The sequence below is a fragment of the Poecile atricapillus genome, chromosome 2 (genome assembly GCF_030490865.1).
Source record: "Poecile atricapillus isolate bPoeAtr1 chromosome 2, bPoeAtr1.hap1, whole genome shotgun sequence".
Lineage (NCBI taxonomy): Eukaryota > Metazoa > Chordata > Aves > Passeriformes > Paridae > Poecile > Poecile atricapillus.
Window position 1 is genome coordinate 44732863 of NC_081250.1, and position 20442 is coordinate 44753304.

General features: G+C 39.1%; 1 protein-coding gene across 1 annotated transcript in view; it reads left to right on the forward strand.

Moving 5' to 3' along the window:
• MYRIP (myosin VIIA and Rab interacting protein) overlaps window positions 1–20442 on the forward strand; it is a 207506-nt gene that overhangs the window by 86411 nt on the left and 100653 nt on the right. The window contains exon 3 of the mRNA XM_058831882.1: window positions 8687–8908. Coding sequence (XP_058687865.1) covers window positions 8687–8908 — 222 coding nt within the window. The remainder of the gene's footprint in view (window positions 1–8686; window positions 8909–20442) is intronic.

Genomic DNA, 20442 nt, shown 5'->3' on the forward strand with positions numbered 1-20442 from the left:
TTATCATTCTTTAGGAATGAACCTGTACTGAAAGTCAGGACCCGATAGGAAAAAGATCTCCAGGGAGCTGGGCAGTGAGGAATGCACTTCAGGGAGAGCAAAATGAGACTTATTGAGAGGAAATGAGATAAAGGGAAATGTAGCAGATATTTGTGTAACTAAAAATCACTATCAAATGTGGTAAAGGAAAAAACAGGGAAGCGAAATAAGAAAGGTGGTAATGATGCTTTGCTAGGTTGCTTCAAAGTCTGATAGGGTAGTAAGTACAACACAAAGTATTACATGTTTGTCGTCCAAGAGGAAAGTGCCCCAAAATGCTATTTAAAATAATACTTTAAACTTACCATTTTGTAGTCACATTCATAGGGCTGTGGCATATACTGGTGAAATGATAAAAAAAAAAAAAATCACTCAGATTGTCATGGTTAGTGGTTCAATATGGACATAATAAGGAAAAAAGGGGAAAACTTTCCAGCTTATCATTATTTGCAGTTGATGTCCAGTATGGATGCACACCTTTTGATCGTTCAGAGTCAAACCCAGGATTAAACCAGAAGGTCCTGTAGGATTTGACCTGCAGCAAGAGTGCTTGTCCCTGATAGAGATACATTATTTCACCTCAAACTACCCTACCTTACTGCAGACCAAGCTGTAACTGGGATAGGAGAGCAGATGAGAAAGAAGAGTGAGCAGGGAGGTGGGGGGGGGAAGTATGTCAAAACCCAGCTTTATTTTCAAATGTACCATGTGGCAGTAAAAGAATGTGAGGGCAAAGGAGTCCATACTCATGGCACTGTCTTGAAAAAGATCATTTCAGCTTTCATGTGGAGATTTCCAATGTACCCAGAGCTCCCCAGAATATCTCCTCTATAATTCAAAACCTGCTTCACCCTTGCTGCTCTACTTCCCCACAGAAGATTTCAAAGCCTATCAGTTAAATATGGTGCACAGTCTGTGCTCCTGTGATATCCAACATGACAAAAGAAGATGAGGTTAAATGCAATGTCCCTTGACAATTTGTGGGTTTATGAAGTGAGGAGGAATTTAAAATAATGCCAGTATAGTATTTACTTTATTTATCTACGTTCTGACATGTCAGTCAGTTCCAGCTGATGATACACACTGACCAACAGTGCTTGTGCCGTCAAAAGAAAAGGAAACTTCCCCTAATAGCCATTAGCACAGTGTCTATAAAGTCAGACAGCAGCAGTCACTCATTTTGTGAAACAGCTTCGCCTCAGCATGAAATTAACAGACTAGGATAGAGACTGGTATGACAAACTAGGTACTGGTCTGGGGCAAGTGCACCACAGTTTGTCTTGGTGCTTGACTGGCTATCTCTCTAGCAAACACAGTGCCTGATCTGTGTTTCTTGACAAGGGTATGTGCTGAGTATGTTGGCATTTTTCTCATTCTATTAGCAGTTTAATTGGTTCAACAGCACAAAACTTCCATAGGTTAGTCTTCACAGCATTTATTTTATGGTATCTAATAAGAAATACAAAGGTGTCGGTGCAATTGTTTTCCCAGTGTAAGAACTGTTTGCAAATCTTAAAAAAAAAAAAAAAGGTAAAAACCCATCAGCAGTGTTTCTTTCCACTGTGATGGATTTCTTTATTTTTAGAAAGAGATAGTCCCCAGATGAGAGCAGTAGCATATATGCAACATCATCACTGTTTGCTTCTACTTTTGAAGAGAGAAGGAAATAAAAATATAAAAAGTGAGATTTGATAGGAATATACATTAATATTACAGAAATTTAATTTTATAGAAATTGAAAGCTGAAGAGTGAAAAAAATCTCAAGAGATGCTGGTAAGATCTTAAGTAAAAGAACACAGCCACAGTTGGAGTAATTGGACTGTGAAATATCAATCTTCCTGATTTTTCTACAAGTGACTTACTCATAACTATTTATGAGTTTCTTAGCACTTGACTCCCCCTATCTCCCCCCGAAAACTTTGTGTTTTGCTTTTTTGCCTTGGGTTGTTTTTGACATTACTTCTGTTCCCTCCCCCATTTATGGTACAGTCCGTGCTGTCTAATCCTCCCGAAAATGTCAGCTACTGCTGATATCCAGACTGGAAGTCTGGACTGATACCCAGATTTAAGTGGTGTGTGCTCCTCCAAGGCTCCCCAAATGCAAGTGGTATGTTTGCATGTGTGCTGAGTGTGGCTTTTTGACAGTACTAGCAATGTGTAGACACTATTTCATGTGCTAAGTGTTAAATGTAGCACGAGGCACATTTCTGATAGTGTTGATAAGAACTTAGGAAAAGAGGCCTTGATTATAAGATAATGAATTTACTTGGCATTTGCTATAGTTCTGTGCTGTGCTCCACTTTTTCAAAGAGCAATTAGAGTTTCACTAGGGGAAATCTAGTAAAGACATAAAAGAGACAAAAGGGATGGTGGTATGTTACAATCTGGAAGTTATGTTAGCTGCCTGTCTTGATGGAGAATAAACTAACTTAGAAGGAGAGGCAGCAAAAAAAAAAAAAAGCGCTGAACCCTTAGAGAGTAAATAGTGATGGAGGCTTATACCTGCTGGGAGAATTTGGTTCTTACTATGTACTGCAGGTGGAAGAGGTGTATGACCCTGTCAGCATAGAACTTCACCCGTGTTTGCACCATGCCACAGTTTGGGACACAAGAAACGTGGAAGGGATAAAACACTGAGCAGCTCTCCTTGGCAATTTTGGCTCGTTCTCTCAGATCAGGAGTCAGGCTTACAAAACTTCCAGTGAGTGTTTTTCCTAAATTTAGCAGCATTTTACTAACCTGGCTGGTCCATTTCTGGAGGCTTGAGAGGTTGAGTGAAGAAGAGAGGAAGTAAGGGCTGAGGTGGGAACTACTTGTAGTCATCACAGTCTAAGACCTTAAACATCAAATTGAAAACCTGAATGGGAGAGAAATTTCTGTCACTTTCAGCCTGTGACTCCTCCTCATTGTATAGTAATCAAGGAGTAAGAGACTGTCATGTTCTCCACAGATTAAAAGATCTTTACCCCAGCTCTGGCATCTGGTGCACATCTGGCAGGTTTAAGGAGAGTGGAGATTAGAATACTTCATACACTTTTTCCACTTAATATGAAAATCCCTTTGTCCTTCAGCATTGTAGCTTAGAGGATATTGGTAAAACCTGTATTTTTAGGTGATCTCTGTAGCCCAAGGAAACTCCTAGCCCAATACACCAAGTTTGGATTGACTGTGGGAGTGCAAAAACATAAGGTGCAGTAGGAAAAGTGGTCTCTCTGAAAGGCTGGAAATGGGTACATCAGAACTTGTTCATCTGCTCCCTGAATTATGCAGAAATCCAGATTTTGTGCTAAGCAAAAGGCCTCAATAGCTTGTTATGCGTAGGTGAGTATTAAGGATGCTTGAACACAGAAATGTTTGAAGGCATTCTTTTTTTCTGGAGGGAAACAGTGTTTTAACAGTTGTCAAACTAAGATTGAAACCAATTTTAAAATAAATTAGTGACCTTCATGCACTGCTCTGAATCCACTCTGGGAAGTGAGATAGTGCAAACAAGTTCAGAAAGAGAGACAACCAGTTACCCAGTTGAGCAGACCGCTCTACTCCTGAGAAAAGCACTTTGCAGTGTGTGCTGTGCATTCATTGATCTTTGAAGTAAAAAAGGCTCTAAGGCCAGTGGATAAAACATGGCTTATTCTATGAAATAGGTGTCATTTGATTTAAGAGGACAGGAAACAGAAGAAACAGGAACCCTCATCTGTAGTACCAAAGGAGAAAGTTTCTACCTGTCTTTGACAACTTGCAGAAACACTGCTCCTCTGTTCATCAGGAGGGAGTGAGGTGAATCTAGGAATGTTGTCCTTCCATTTTCTTCTTTGCCTGTGCAGGCAACTAGAATAGATTTAGCCTCTACTCTACTGGGGAAGATAAAAGGTGTTTAAACAGCAGGAAAAATTGTATTTGTCCATCACTTAAGAAGGGAACAGAGCAAATGGGAACCAATCCAGATGGACTTTGCCTTTAAGCTGCCAGGTTTAAACTCCTGAAATGGAAACTGGTGTGAGACGAGTAGGATGGTACAGCCCAATAACGGGGCTCAGAGAAGCACTTAGCACTTAGAAGCACTTAGAGCAGAGAGCTGCATTTTGGGGAGCCTGACAGACAGACTTGCTTATACAGACTCTGCCTTGGAGCTGAAGCCAGCTATCAGGTTTTCACCAAGAACTGTTCTCTTTGTTAAATGAAAAACGGGATTTTTTTAGCTTTGTGTTGTAATCCAATTGCCTGTTTTACGGACTCCATTCCATTGCTGCACCTAGGGGTTTAGAGTTCAGTCACCCTAAACTTACACATTTAGTAATGTGTTTTTTAACCTTTTTTAAAACTCATCATTGGTTTTGGTTTTTTTACTTCACAGTATTGTCTTATTCTGGCAAGTTGTCAATGTGTATATTACTGTTGACTTTGCAGCTTGAGGTTAAAGCTCCACCTGGCTCACCCCTTGAGTATTTAATCACAGTAATGCCTCTTGGTGGGAAGCATACCAAAAATTCTTTTTTTCTCAAAAAAGCTCCTATTTCTGTGTTTAGGAGGTGTAATATACCAATTGGTTTAAAAAAAATTTATTAGAGGAGAAGGCATTGTTCAGGCAAACATTGAAGAATTATGTTTAAACCTGCCAGACATTAAGAAGAAATAAACCATACCAATGGAAGTGATTTAATTTGTGTTTTAAAAAGTCACAAAATCATAGTAGGTGGTGAGGGGAAGACATCTATTCATCCTCAGAATATAACAGAAAAAACTACATCCAAAACAGTGTGATGGAAAGTGTTCCTAATCTGACTGTTTGTGGGGATTACATGCCAGGAGTCTATCACCCAAAGCATTGACTGAAATTAATCACATCTTTTTTGATGCAAACTGTGTAAATTCATTGATGAAAGCTTCTAGAAAAATATAATGTGCATCTGCATAGTTTTGAACTTATTTGGAACTCGGAACTCAAAAAATGTTCTTTGACAGAATTGGTTTTGGTGATAGACATGTTGGATATCTATTGAGTATTTTTTGCTTCTTTCGTACTTGTAAGCAATGGGTGAAATGCAACCACTCGAGAAAGAAAATGAAACCCAATCTGAGATTCATTCACACAGCATGAGTTCTCTTCCCCACAGGTGCTTATTACTATGTTACACATAACCATAATAGCTGAGCCCCATCAGTTGTGACTTCTGAATGAATTCTGTAATTTGTCGTTCCCACTGTTCTGTGCTTACCTCAACATGCACATTTTTTGGTGCAGTTGTAGTTTGTTGCTTGTTTTATTTGCACACGTATTCTATGTATACATCTCTGAATACATTACCTTCCCTCCTTGGGGAAGTAAGCACTCACGAGCGCAACATTCAGAGAGGGAGAAGCATTCTTCCTCCATTCTCTGTCCCATCCCCCTCAGCTGGGTTTGGTTGGGGGAAACTGTTGCATGAGGAGGAAGGGGAAATATTTGCAATGACTGGGCAGTTTGACCTTCTTAGAAATAGGTCCTGCACAGGTGGCTGTTGTCTTTTTTGAAGGCAGTTTCACTTCATGAGACCATCAGTTGTTGTTGGTTGCCTGCCCTTTACGTAGAACATTCTGACAATCTTCTTGCACCAAGCAATATGAACATCCTGAAAGTAAAGCCTGAGATTTTTAATTTGGGATGCCTTGAGGTTCAGCTTGTACCTCCTGAATTTCAGTGCAACAAAGTTTCTCAGTGTATCAATATTTATGACCACATTAATCGTCCCCTCAGGGTGATGGTCCAGCTGGAGTTACATTCATATAAGGTTTTCTTGGTATTGCTGAGTGAGAGTAAACCAGTGCCTACTTTTCAGCTAATTTTCCTCAAATCAGACAGGTTGAATTGCTCTCCAGAGTTATGCAGCATCTCTCTTTCATATGAAACCTGTGTTTTGCTTCCAAGGAAAGAGTGTGGAGAGGAGCCTTTTGGCTTCAAATTACAAGTCCAGTTGACAATCCCTTTTGCCATTTGACTCCTTATAGAATAGCCTTTGGCAGGCAGTGCGTGAGAACCTTAATTTATTACAGCTGTCAGAGAGATGTGCATTGCTTTCTTTTCTGTTCTGCCTGGTTTCCTGTGGAAATGAGGCTTTTTCTGTCATGCTCTCTCACTGACAGGCTGTCCAACCTTATCCTATTCACTTTTTTAATCCATTGGCCAATTTTAGTCCTATTTAACACTGAGGCAGATGCCTTAATGATATTGAGTTCTACCGCTGTAATGAATACTGGCAGCCAGATAGAGGAGAGAGATGTAATTAATGCCTGCTCTGATGAAAAGATTTCAGTGTGTGCTCAGCTTTTTCTAGGTATCAGGCTTTATTAGCTCTTTTGTGAACAAAACTGCCTGGTTTTATATTGTTAGCATTATTGTAGTGCTTTAATTGGTGGCTTTGGCTCTGTGGTTTATCTTGCTATCATGCATCAGAGCCCTAATAAGGGTTCAAAATGCCACTGAGCATGACAGTGTTGAGTGTGTGGGCTGTGATACTAGCAAGCATTGGCGTTATTATTTCTGGGAGACAATAGAACTCCATAGGGACAAAAATCTCTTCTTTCATCACTCTCCCTGACCCTGACTCCTTAGCTGGTCTCGTTTTATGGGAAGGCCATCATCTGCTGCCTGGGGTCTCCATCCTGAAGCAAAGATTGCAGCATCTTGGGCTGCCGAACACTTTTCCATGCCAGAATTCCTCCTTGAATCATACAGCCCTCACCTGCACCAGCTTTTGTCCTGGGATCTGGGGTTCCTGCCTGACCTTCTGTGCAGAAACAGTGCTGTGTCTCACCCAAGAGCAGCATGCCTGCTGTGGGTGGAGGAGCGACGTGGAGACAATTCACTTGCTCTCTTGTTCCACTCAAAACATTGCCCACGTAGTACCATGGTAGGAGGGAATAATGGGGATTAAGAGAAACTAGTCTAGTCATCCCATTGAATCTCTGGGATCGTTCCATCAGGTTACCCAAGGAAGCCAGTTTGACTTGCCTAATTCAGGCATTTCCTATCTACATGATAATCTCTTACCTTTTGCATCTTGCACATTCTGTAAAAATGTGGCGGAACAAGCATTTTTTTCCATCTAGACAGAAAAAAAAAAATCGTAAGGATTATTTACTTGAAACTGCAAAGAGTGTCTGTTTGAGCACCTAGTCTAATTTAGTCAAACCCTTGTACAGGGTGTGAGCAGCAGAAACACACATTGTTTTCAAATTTTAAATTTATTAAAAGGCGTATATTGGGAATACACTTAAATATGTTGTATGTGCAAGTTCAAAAATTATATGGTTTAGATCATTGCTTTACTTGTCTTTTAGATTTGAGGTTTATAATTGACCTGTCAGATTTTCATAAACCAGGCGGGTTTTATTTTGAGTTATGAATCTGAGGCAGAAGTGGCAAATAAGGTGATATATAGCCCAGTATTGTGATTCTTTTTTAAATTCCAGTCTTGGCTCAAAATTATTTTCATAGATGTTCTTGGTTGAGTTCCTCAATAAGTATGCAATAAGTGTGTTCTTTTTTTCCTGTAGCAAGATATTTAAACATTAATATATATAAGAGTAAGTCAGCATGTCATGAATAAGTATTCTTGCAACTTAGTCTGTTTTGTGGAACCTCTAAATTTTGTTTAGACTTTTGTGTTACTCTAATCTTATAAGTGGTTTTTATCAGCAATTGGAAATGGTAAGGTACTTACCACTAATTCTGAGAAATAGAGAGAATGAATGTAAGTATGTGCACACTGTGTTAAAAGCTTTTGTTTTACTTGTTTTTCATTGATTCTTATTTATTCTTTTCATAGGATTATGTCTATGACTAGTTGTACATGTCAGAAAATGTGTGATGAGTTTGCAGACTTGTCTGCCTTCACAACTCTTCCCTCTGCATGCTTTTTTATTACTGGTGTCGTGGAATATATTGCCTAATTTGTAAATATCAAAAGCACTGTAAAATGGGAGATAGCAATTTACTTAATACCATGCATACACAATTTATTTCAGTTTTTTTAAGTGAATGAGCTCTTCTGCTGGAAAACAGGAAACTTTATACAGAGTGCCTGAAAACACTTTCACAGTTAACAGGCATCTTAATATTGGTCCTAACTAGTAGAGAACCCAAATCTCTCTGAAATGAAGGGTATCATTAATGTTGCTTGACAGATCTGAGCTATTATGAATAATATGACCCTATGGGTCAGAACAAAACAAAGTTTTTGTTTTCAAAACTGTTGGTTGGAAGGATTTTATTATTACTGTGCGCCAAGCTTTTTTTGACTTCCATAAACTGCTTTTTGATTTGTAAAGGGTTCTGAGAGCAGCACTGAATTTTCATGTGGCTTCTATGCCTTGGCACAGCTGAGTGCCTGGAGCAGCAACCTGGCTTTCCTTAGGGTTGTCTCTCTGGAACTGAGTAAATTTAGCTCTGGTTTGTGAATCAGGGAGAGTTTAAGTGGGTTGGCCATGGGTGGCTTAAGGGAACATAGGAATTTTTGCTTTCCCATTCTAAATTTAGAATATGCATTTTTCATATTCATGTCACATCTGCAAAAGTTACTTGAGGAGTATGTACAACATGAATATGTGTAAAGAGGATAAAGATTTCCCATTGAAATTTTGATTATGTTTTTGCTCTTTTCATTCCAGTGAAATGAAGCAGAAGTTGGATGAAGAGGGTAACAAGTGCAGCATCCTTTCCAAGCAGCAGAAGTTCAATGAGCACTGCTGCATTCGCTGCTGTTCCCCTTTCACATTTCTTATCAACAGCAAGCGACAGTGCCAAGACTGCAAGTACAACATCTGCAAGAGTTGCAGCACTTACCAGAAGAAGGAGAAGGCTTGGATTTGCAGTGTCTGTCAGCAAGCAAGGTAAAGGCCTATTGTTCAGCAACTTGTGCAAAGCAGCTGTGTCCTGACCTGAGCTTTTCCTTGTATTTGTCAGTAGTTAACTCTGGTGGGATAGGACCTGAAGTACCTGTTTATGTAGAGGTTGATTTATTCCTGATATACCTGTTTTTTGTAGAGGTTCATTTTCTCTGAGAGTGTTTGGTTACCTGTTGCATTTTCCAGGCTTGTTTAGCTGGACTGATGTATCAGCAAGCAGTAACTGGGCATAGCTTGTGCAGGACTGGGATGTCCTGAAACACTTGGGTTACTAATGGAACCTGAGCACAGATGGTGCTAAGGCAGTTAATAGTTTGGCAGCTAATCCCACTGATGGGTCAGGAATGGAAGGAAGAATATTTGCAAATAGATGATCCAGCTGTGACTGTGTTTTAAAGTGCTTTTCTAAATGCCAGCTTATTGGTGGGGATGCCTTGAGGTTACTTTGGCAAGTACCCAAAGAAAATAGCAGTGCAGCTTGTTATAATTCATAACATCTGCTAAGAATATGCTGCTGGGCTTCTATTTGCAGAGTATCAGGGATTTACTATCTCACCCTTCTGAGGCTAACAGAGCTCTAATATTTAAAGATAGCACCAGAAAAACAAAGCAAAACACTTATGAGTAGTAGAGGGGCCATCCCTTGGGTGGTGACTGTGATCATCCTTGTCTTCAAGCTCCAAAAGCAGCCATAGCCATGGTTATGTAGTCCTGACACCCTTTAACTCAGTCAAGGAGGGTGAAAGAAGTAACTCAGTTCCTTACGGTTTAGTTTTGACCACTGGTGACTAAAGCAGCTGAGCATGTGTGACAATGATGGCTGTTTATTCTTTACCTTTCTCTTTACTGGAGAATGAAGGATGAAGACAAGTCCCTTTGCAATGCTTTATTTGCGTACTCACCAAAGCTGTACTATTCCCTCTTGTTTCCCATTAACACCCACTTGAAATCACAGAATCACAAAATGACTAGGTTGAAAGAGACCTTCAAGATCGTTGAGTCCAACCCAGCCCTAACACCTCAACTAGACCATGGCACTGAGTGCCACATCCAGTCTTTGTAAACACACCCAGGGATGGTGACTCCACCACCTCCCCAGGCAGACAATTACAGTATTTTATCACCCTTTCCATAAAATACTTTTTCCTAATATCCAACCTATAAGCCAGTGCTTGTTTCTGCCTTAGTCATTCGACCATTGCATATTACACCTCTTCCTTCCATTAATCCTGCATTCACCCATACAGGCAGCAGCACAGCAGCCAGGTTTGTGGATGCTGATGAACTGCACTTAAAATACCTCTTGCTGTCTCCACGAAAATGTCTCAGAAGAATTTAACTTCAAAAGAAGAATCTGTAGCTATATTAAAAAATACTATTTCTTACTCTTGAAGTCAGGGCTTTGCCCACAATCCTGTGCAGCCCACAAAGCCACCCATCTGTAATTCAGTTATAAATGTTTTCTTTATTTATGAAACCTGAGACACAGTTTGGGTTGTTTTTCAGTGAATAAATTAACTAACACTGCTGCTAATCATTTTATGTTCTGATTTATTGGACTGTGCAACTGTACAAATCCCTGTAGGTAGATCAAGGGCTAGTATCCCTCAGAGACTGCTGATGTATTTTGATTTGGTGGGGGCTTTTTTTTGTGTTTGAGGGTGGGGGTGGTATAACTTTCTGGGGTTTAACTCTTGGTCAGTATTTCTTCCAGGGAAAAGCACAACAGTCTGTTGTGAATTCCTGTCATCTTTTCAGTGACTTTTCCTCAGGTGGACTGTGTTCTCCTGCCTCTTCCCAGCTCCTCTGTTTGTGTCTTTTATTTTTAAGTTTGATAAGGGAGCACAGGTAATGGAGGTGGTTCTTGGTTTTAGCTGTTATTTGCCTGCACATCTTACTGCACAATAGAAAGTGAGCTCTAGTGGGCTAGAAATATCTGAAGACCATGTTCTATGCTCAAGAAAAGCTGACATGTTGAGTTAGTCTTTCAAGGCTTGACCCCAGTGGAGGTACCTGTTCTGTGGATTTTCATTTTCCAAGGCAGACATCTACATTAGCATTTAGCAGAGAGCAAAAATTCAGGTCAGCATTTGAAACATAGAACATTTGTAGAAAATCAGTCAAAAAAGTCTCTGCTTCTTCCAAAAGAAGCAATAAGCCAATGAAAACTTTGGTGTTTGAATTCCTTTAAAGCACATCTCCTGTTGCCATACATTTTTTAAAAGTTAGACATTTGGCTTAGTATGTAATCTCAGGCTCAAAAATGTCTTTATAGCAATGTCTGTATTAATCTTGTGAAGAGCAGGAGAACCTTCCTTAAATTTCCCAATTTCCCAGATTTAGCACATATTCTGCAAATGCTTTTTGATTTAGATTTGTCTCTGAATACTATTATTAATGTTCTCAGGGGGTTCACCTCTCATGGGTATCTTTTTAGTCTGTAAGTACTATTTGATAAAATTATATAATACTCATTTCAAGTTTTCAATTTCTGTATAGTGCAGTTCCAATTCTTCCAAAGCTTTGTACGATGTCTCCTTGTTAGACACCTGTCAGACAGTGTATTTAGGTAGCTTGCTGAGGTATGTATTTTTTAAGTCCTCTTGGCTAAATAGATTCCAGGCACAGTTTCTTTGCCCTCTGGATTAATGCCTTTTATGCCAGAGGCAAAGGTTCTTTGCTCATCTAATAGAAATAAGATATGCATCCACTTTTCCATTCTTCAAGGAGCCATATCCCAGAACACCCTGCTTGTGATGCTCTGCTTTCCAGTTTAACACTTGTACATATAAAAATTAAAATAAAACAAAATACAACAAAAACAAAACAAACAAACAAGTACAAAAAAACCCCACCAAGCACAATCCATTAAAATGCATATTTTTGCAAGTTTTCTAAACTAATCATATTTTACTTTTGAACTGATTAGTATGAGTACACAGAGTCCAATCCAAAATACAGTGCAGAAACATCTGGCTGTCCACCTCAGCTTTTAATGGCTATCATATGAGAATTCCCCTGCATTCTTGGTTCACTTCTTCAGGTCTCACCATCTGTATGTTAAAATATTTCTGTCTCTGTTGTGAGTGGGAGCATAGGCACCTAATCCTTTCATGCCTTCACATCCAGCTGTCCTGTGATTTTCACAGCTGTTCTCAAAACTCTTGCTCAGGTAGTGAAAGTTCATCACTTAAAGGACTCCTGCTTTGCTTTCTTGAGCCAGGCCATGGGTGAGAGGGTGTTCAGGAAGTCATTATTCTGCTTTATAAGAGCTGCTTGGTTGGTGGTGGTCCTTTCCTAGTAACAGTTAAGAAACAGAGACCCAGTCACTGGTCCTTTGCTCAATTAATTGTGTCATTAACGAGCGAAAAGCACAGTCATGCTGCACATACTCAGGCATCCTGCAGTCAAAGTAGTGTTTTGGGTTGCTCAAACTGGGTCTCAAAAATTGTCACACTGCTTGTAGCACAGATTTATCTGAATGTTTAAGAGAACTGCTTTTTTTTGTTATTTTTTTTAACTTTGGTTTTCATACATCCTATTTAATTGCTGCTTTTACAAAGAAAAAAGCAAAGGTATATCATTTGTCTTCATCAACTCTTCAATCCAGAGTTATAATTGAATATTCCTTATATTTTCTTTTCATCTTTTTGTGGTGCCTTGTTGAATATAACTAGGCTTTAACAATTTGCATCAGTAGCAAATGTAATTGCCTTACTGGAACTTGAAAATTAGTTAGAGTAATTAGATATGCATTAGGGTTTTTTAATGCACATCAGAGTGAGATTTGAGAAAATGCATTAAGGTCTAGTCTACCTGCAATACCCAGTACATTTTCTGCAACAGGCATGTATTGGAATCAACATTAATATAAAAATGGAGCAACGCTTCTGATAAAATGAAAATTGCAACAGAAAATAAAAGTCTAGACTCACTTGGCAGGCAGAACACTCTCCAAATAGAAAGGAGCTTTGCCAGCCTCAGGAACAGTCCTAAATAAAACATTTATATTTCATATGATTTTGTTTGGAGTGCTCTGTAAAACAATGTAATGGGTTTTAATGTCAGCAGAACAAAGCATGTATTTGTGGAAACATGATAAAGTCAAAATTAGCCTGCCAAAAGGATACATCTCTTCTGCTTAGCTGATGCAAGTTTTAGTGTAAAATTCTTTGCAGTCGCTACAGGGAAAAAGAAAAAAAAAGCCACCAAAATTTGGTAAAACTATGGTATGGTACTTGAGGAAAAGTAATACTTCTGGTTAATAACTGAACTTTGTATTTGTTTGTCTGTAACAAAAACAGTCAGTTTCAGGACTTAGTTGTGGAAAACTAATGAAGATATAATGCTGCTTAGCAATTTTGTTTTGCTTTCGAGCAGGCTCAACCATCTGGTAAAAGGAAGCCAAAATGTATTTTAGGTAGTCTGCCTCAGCCATAGCTTGTGTATAGTTTTGTGACAGTTGCTATTTCTGCTGGTTGAAGTCCCTTTCTGACATTATGTGAGAACTTCTACAGAACTTGGAAGCTGTGACACTGTCAAGTAAATGCCAGGAAATGTGTTTTTGCTTCCGAGATCATAGAATTGTACAGGAGCATTCGCTTGCTCTGTGGCATAGCATAGAAGATAAAGTCTTAGTTCTACCATGTGCCTGTTGTCTTCATTTGACCCATATGGGTCTTGTTCTGCTTTTTTGAAAGTTCTCTAAATGATCCCATTCATAATGTGCTTAAGTGATTTAATAATTTTAAGTAAATTGCAGTGAAAATTATTTTTCTCAGCTGTATATACTTGTAGAAATTGATGCAATTCCTTCAATAAAAGGCATGCTACTTGATTCAATTTTTTTTCTTCCTCCTTGTCCTGCCACTGTCTCTCTGTTTTGTATCCTGTTGCTTGACCTCCTTGTCCTTGCTGTGCTTTAGCATCACAGTGGATCATAGACACCATATCCTTTTGCTCACTGTACCTATGAAGAACAAGGACAAGAGCTCTGATTTTGCACAGGAGCCAAGAACAGTCTCTGGTTTATTCAGTTGTTCCCTAACTGGAGGAGGAGAGAGAGAAATGTGCAAACTGGTTGCTTTGACAGGTTGATCTCTGCTGGGTTTTTTGCTGTACTGATCTGTCTTAATTATTTTGAAGTATGCACTGTGAAGAATTTCATTTCTGCTAGACAGAATAAAGCTGAACTTGCATAACATACAGCAGACTGCAATGCTGCACTTTGCTTTAAGAAAAGTATCTAAAAATGGAATTGAAGAGGAGAGTAAGAAAGAGAGGTCTATTAAAGCAGCTAAATACAAGTGCTGATTAGGTGATCTTTTCTAGCTTTAAGTAGCCTTGGAAGTGAGTGTCTGGCGTACTAATCAGTTTTTTTTAGAAACTCTGGATCCCAGTTTTAGTTGTCAAGTGACCTTGGGGAAACTTCAATGTGTCAGCTTTCCCCCTGTGCAGAATGGATTTGATGACCCTGAGCTCTTGGAGGTTAGTGGTTAGAAAGTTAAATGCTCTGGTTGTAAAGTGCTAAGTATTATTAATGTACTGTTATTAGAGGAGTTTTGCTGCAGTCAGCATGCCTAAACCTTTATGGTTTTCAGTTGCAGAGAAAGGTAAATGCTTGGATTCTTCTAGGGAATGAATGAGGGTGGAATATGGTGGCTTTATGTTCATTGTTAATATATAAATGCTTGCCTGTGTTTGGCTTCACTTACCTTCAGCAAGTCAAGGTAAGAAAGGCTATTCAACATTTTCTCTAGTAGTAATAAATATTACATAAATAGTGTGCAAAAATATTGGGACTGCTAAGCTGGGAGGGGCTGGATATGAAAGAACTTAACACAGTTTTTCCACATAATAAGCAGCATACAAATTATAGGTTGGACTTACTTAGCCTTTCAGTTTTGTAAAAGCTGAAGGACTCCCAGTGAGGGTGACAAATTAAAAGCTAATTAAAATTGCACAAGATTTTTTAAGTATGGGCACTTAATGTTACATGGGAACATCATGCCTTACAGTCGCTAAGATGGAAAATATTAAGTATCAAGCACAATTTATGGAAGCATTTCCCTTGTGTCAGTTCTGCAACTGGAACTTCATGTGCTGTTCATCATAAAACGTGAATAAAGCAAGAGGCCATGCTGTGGTTAACACTCTAGAGGTAGCTCTAAACAGAGCAGAATGCCCTTTCACACAGACATATCACTGAACATTTTTTTATTATCACTAATGAAAAATTGCTACCTGGTATCATGTATGTTTGTTTCAGCATTTGCTGAGTCCTCATGCTTTCTTCTGTTGTATTTGTGCAACCACGAAGATTTAACAAAGTACAGTTTGCTGTGGTTAGTAAAGGGAATTTTTTTCTTGGTGAGAAAATTGGAAATCCTCCAGACTTGCAGCCACTGGAAGTGAATGGCAGTAACAAATGTGTCTTTCCTCTATCTAGTGCAGTTTGCGGTATTGCCCTCTTAAAATGCTCTTGTGTTACCAAAGAAGTTGAAGCGAGAATTTAATTTGTCACTTTGAAAAATATTGACCACATCAATAAACAAGTCACTTTGTGTTCTTATTGTTCAGGCCCATCTTTCACATCAAGTAGATTCTGAAGCTCTCACTGCTGAAGTGTCTCCAGTAAGAATCTATGAGATCCTACACTCACGTGTTCCATCCTGCTTCTGCAGCTTAAGGGAAAAGGAAGGTGGAAAAACCAATTGTCCTGTGTTTCTGACAAAGACAAGGTTTTCCAAACTTGTGTGCTGAATTAAGTATTTGGGTTTCTTGTCCTTTTTTTGTAGTAGCATATCTTTTCTGCATCTGGGTTTTTGTGAAGTTTTCTTTCAGATAAGCACTGCATGAATCTGGTTAAAGAGTTAATTATTCTTCTTATTTCTTCTATTCTCTCAGCTTTCAAAATAAGACCCTAGATTTGTGGACCATGAAATAAATGATAATGGTTACCTGTTACCTGTTCTGGAAGTGTGTTTCATACACTTCGCTTTCTTACATCCCACCTGCATCTTTTGCTAGAGCAGTCCAGGCAAACATCTTGCCCACTTTAGCCCAGGAGCTAACAGACAGCTCTTTCATTTATCTTGTTTTCACAAACAGAATCATGTTAACATAGTGGAAAAGCCATCTCTGACCTAAAGCTGTCTTTGAGTTTCCACCCCCATTATTTCAAGTTGTTTTATCCTTTTTTGAAATTAATTCTCGCTGAAGCAGCTTCAAAAAATAAAGATTGAATTTTGACATAGTGCCTAAATAAAAATCGCCTAAAACCAGAACCCCTTTGCTTGCAGAAGTTGTGAATTCTTTGTAAGTGCTGTTTGATCATAGTGAAAGAAAGCTTTTGTTTTCAGATTAGTATTGGATTTATAGTGCGCTTGGATTTACTTTGATAAGTTGTTTTTATCAGAAAGGTGCTGTAGTAAAAATGAAAATTCTTCACAGTAACTGGAAAATAATAAGGGCCAACATAAAAATAATAATACCAAATATATCTTCCTCATACCCCCATCCCCACCAAAATATTTGAAACTTATGTATATTTCTGGGAATCAGCATGGTGTGGCTTTACAGTTTGACTATTGTCTCTAGATGTTAGAAGCCAACAGGGACTTGCTAGCACTCTTTTGAAGGAGTTTTGTTAGTCCCTTTTTTGAGGGCTGCTCTGTGACAGAGTGGCCAGTGCCTTCCTGAATGAACACTTTTGCTTTGGGAAGGAATCTTTGTAAGGTAATGAGGTGGGTGGATGCTGGATCTCTAATACTGCCTGTTCTGGTCTTTTTGATTTGAAATTTAATATGCTGTAAAGCTGGTTGTTGTAATTTGGTTGTGATGTCTGGGCAATATGTGGGAGTCAGATGCCCATACTGGTTCATTTCTGTTTCATCTCTGTTTCTGGCCATTGATGTGAAGATTTGTGGGGTGCTTCTCCAGGCTGAAAGAGCCTTCCTTCTCTTTTCATTAAGGTCCCAAGAGGTAATTAGTATTGAATGAAAGTTTGTTCATCTAATTAGGAAATACTGTTTCCCATCGTCTGTCTCACTCTGAGGTTGTATGTGAGATTAATAGCATAATGGAAACATCATGGTTCACATGATTCTCAATTTGCTGATGACAGATTTGCTCTGTGTTCATGGTTTTTTCTGGCTGCCAATCACAGAATCACTGAATGACTAGGTTGGAAGAGACCTTCAAGATCATCGAGTCCAACCCAGCCCTAACACCTCAACTAAACCATGGCACTGAGTGCCACATCCAATTTTTTCTTTAAACACGTCCAGGGATGGTGAGTCCACCACCTCCCCAGATAGACAATTCCAGTGCTTTATCATCCTTTCTGTAAAAAACTTTTTCCTAATATCCAACCTATATTTCCCTTGGCACAGCTTGCGACTGTGTCCTCTTGTTCTGTCAGTTGCTGCCTGGAAAAAGAGACTGACCCCTCTCAATGTAAGGGCTTGTAGAATAGTGCCTGGAGTATGGAAACCTGAATAAATGCTTGTGAGATAGAGGAAACCCATATAAAGAATGGTAGAAAATTGCATCAAGAGTCACAGCTGTAATCTTGTCTCTGATGTGTTTGCAGGACTTCATAACCTAGGGGATTTGAGCTCTCAGTATTTCAGGTAGTTGCAACTGTCAAAAGCACTTTCAGACTCTGGCAAGATAAAAAGTGAATTAATGTCTGTTAGCAGCAAGGAAAAATATTATAGTGATTTGTCCCAATCCTGCAAACTCACCAGTAACCAGGCTTGTCTGTGGTAGCAGAGCATACCTTCAATCATACGTGCTTTTGGAAATTGTCCTGAGGGGGAAAGACTGTAGAATGCTGTACTGAGAAGTGTGAATATAGCTCCACAGTGAATGACCCTGCCTCCTGTGCTTCAGAAATTCTGAGCCATTCATTTTGGGGGAGTGGAGGGGAAGTAGTTCTCTTCCATGTTCTAAAAAACCCCATATTACAACTGGTGTCTTTCAATCTTTGGCATTGTGACCTATCACAAAATGCCTTCTTGTGTTTTGCCTCTAGGATCCAAGGGCTACTGGATGTAATGGAATTTAAGGCTGATATTTTGGAACATGTCTGTACCAACATTGCTCCCTGAAACTCCTCTGAGTATAGACCACTCACACAGACAACATATTTAACTAGTGTCCCTGTTAGTCATGAGCATAGTGTGGCAACAGTGGTTATCTTTCTCATGGAAATTATAGTTAGAGGTCAAATATTCTTGAGAGACACCAGCTTTCAAAGCAATCTTACGTAGGGTTTGGGTAGCATACTTCACTGAGTCCATTCTGTGTGGTACATTTAAATACCGTATTTTCTACTTTTAAAGTGTTGCAGTTGCTACCAAAGAAGGTGGTTCTGGCAAGAGAAACAGCAACAGAGTGAAGGGAGATTGACAGGGAAAGTATAAGGAGGAGGGTGAGGGAAATAGTACAATTGTAGTTTGAAAAATTAGTCATGTAACGTGTCATTGTAATTCCCAACTGGCAATTAAACAGCACATATCTGCATAAAGGATTAGTAACACTAGAGGGTAATGTTCAGGATCCTGAACAGCACTTCCAGTATATAATTTGCAAATGGTTTGATGGATACCTGCCTCACACACTCCATAAGCTGCCACATTCCAGTGCTTAATATAATTAGCAAACACAGACTTCCAGCTTTATAGGTAGCTGGCTGTGACTTTACAATATGTTGCATTAATAGACTTAATAAAAAAAAAGAAAAAAGAAAAAGGGATAGCTAGTTGGAAAAATGACAGTGTTTATTCCTCCTCAGGTGTCAGGGTTCTTTGCCAGCTTCCAGGGCTGTAGTGACTGGGGCTCCAGTGAGCTTCTCTCTGGTGATAAGAGAGGTCCAAGGTGAAACAGAGCAAGTGATTCACAGCAGGTTCTGCAGGGCTTTCAAATGCAGCAAGTGAGACCCTGAGAGAAATGCAGAGAAATTCAAAACAATGCACATTGATTCCTCTGTAGTGGTATCACTTTTGTGCTACTTTTTTTTTTTTTTCATGACAGCTCATTTTTGAAAGGATTAATGGATGCCAAATAAGCTTCTCAGGAGATCAGCATGGACTAACTACAGCAACAGCATCTGGAGTAATCTGGATATGAAAAACATTGAGGAGGGAGTTTCAGGACAGAAACCCTCTTTGATCTCAGAGAGCCAGGACTTCAGCCTTGCAGGCTTTATTTAAATCTGCTGACTTTCAAAGGGATACGGAGCATTGTGCAAAATGAGCATATATGTCACCTCTGGAAGGTTTGCTGCAAGTTTGGCAGTGTCCTTCCCCACAGCTGCCATTGCTCAGATGCACCAGTTACTGATATTATAACATCACGTGAGGAAATTACTGCCTCGGAATTCTGAAGGTCAGCTTTCTTTCAGATGATCTCTGTCTAAGGGCAGCTGTGTTAAACATTGCATGCCCCGGGTCCTTTTTGGTGAAATATAATAGGTGATGATGGTAATTCCTTTATGTTTAAGTTTAGAACTTCTCAGGAAAGCATCTCCTTTAAATTTGGCTCAAATCTCAGGCACAGAACAGCTGATGGGTGCTATCAGAATGTAAATACAGATCAGTACAGCTTCTGAACTCTCTTATTTTATAAAACAGTGTGTGGTTTAGTCTTTTCATGGGCTTTGTTAGGTCCTGTCACACAAAGATTCTGCTTCACTCAGTTCATATGTACCACTCCAGTTATTAAAGGGCACATTGAAAAGTTGCCATTGCAGCATTGCTTAAGCTGAAAAATGTTGTCAGGATTGCTTTGTAAAATAAAAAGTGAATGTATGTCTTCTCATTGTTGAAGCCAGGCAGTTCTGAATTGTGTTGAATCTCATGAGCTGTCTGATATGTGTACAATTTTCTTTTTTGTTATGAAGCTATCATTGTGGCTTTCAAAATTATTTGGACACTTGCATTTTCCTGGATGGTTGTTGATGCTGATACTGTGCATTTCAAGTGTCTTTGAATGGTTTTTGAAGGGCAGAAGAACTTCAAATCAAAACATAACTTCGATATATATTTAAAGGTAGGAAATTAATAGACAGATTCTGCTATGGAGGAAAAGAGTGTTTCCTCTGTGTCCCTACATATCATATATCACAGATATATATGAGTACTCATGGATTTTTTTATAGTACATGAAGGGAGGAAGTATTTTTATTAATTTGTAGGTGACAGAATTCAGGTGAGGAAGTAGAAGGTGGACCTGGATTCTGCTTCCTGCTCAGGAGGTGCTCACCATCTGGTGTTAAGTAGGTCACTGGCTCTCCCTTTTTTGCTCTGAGAGAATTGCAATCCCTACCTTGATAAAGCTCATGTGAACTTTATATATATATATATAATATGTATTATTTTTTTACTTGCTGTCATACAGAGCTGGAGTTTAAATAAAAACCATGGATGTGACAGGCTCCATATGGGAAATCAGGGTTTTGGGAGGCTCCAGGCTCTGATAAACTTACTGTGTCTTGAATGATGAACAACAGGTAT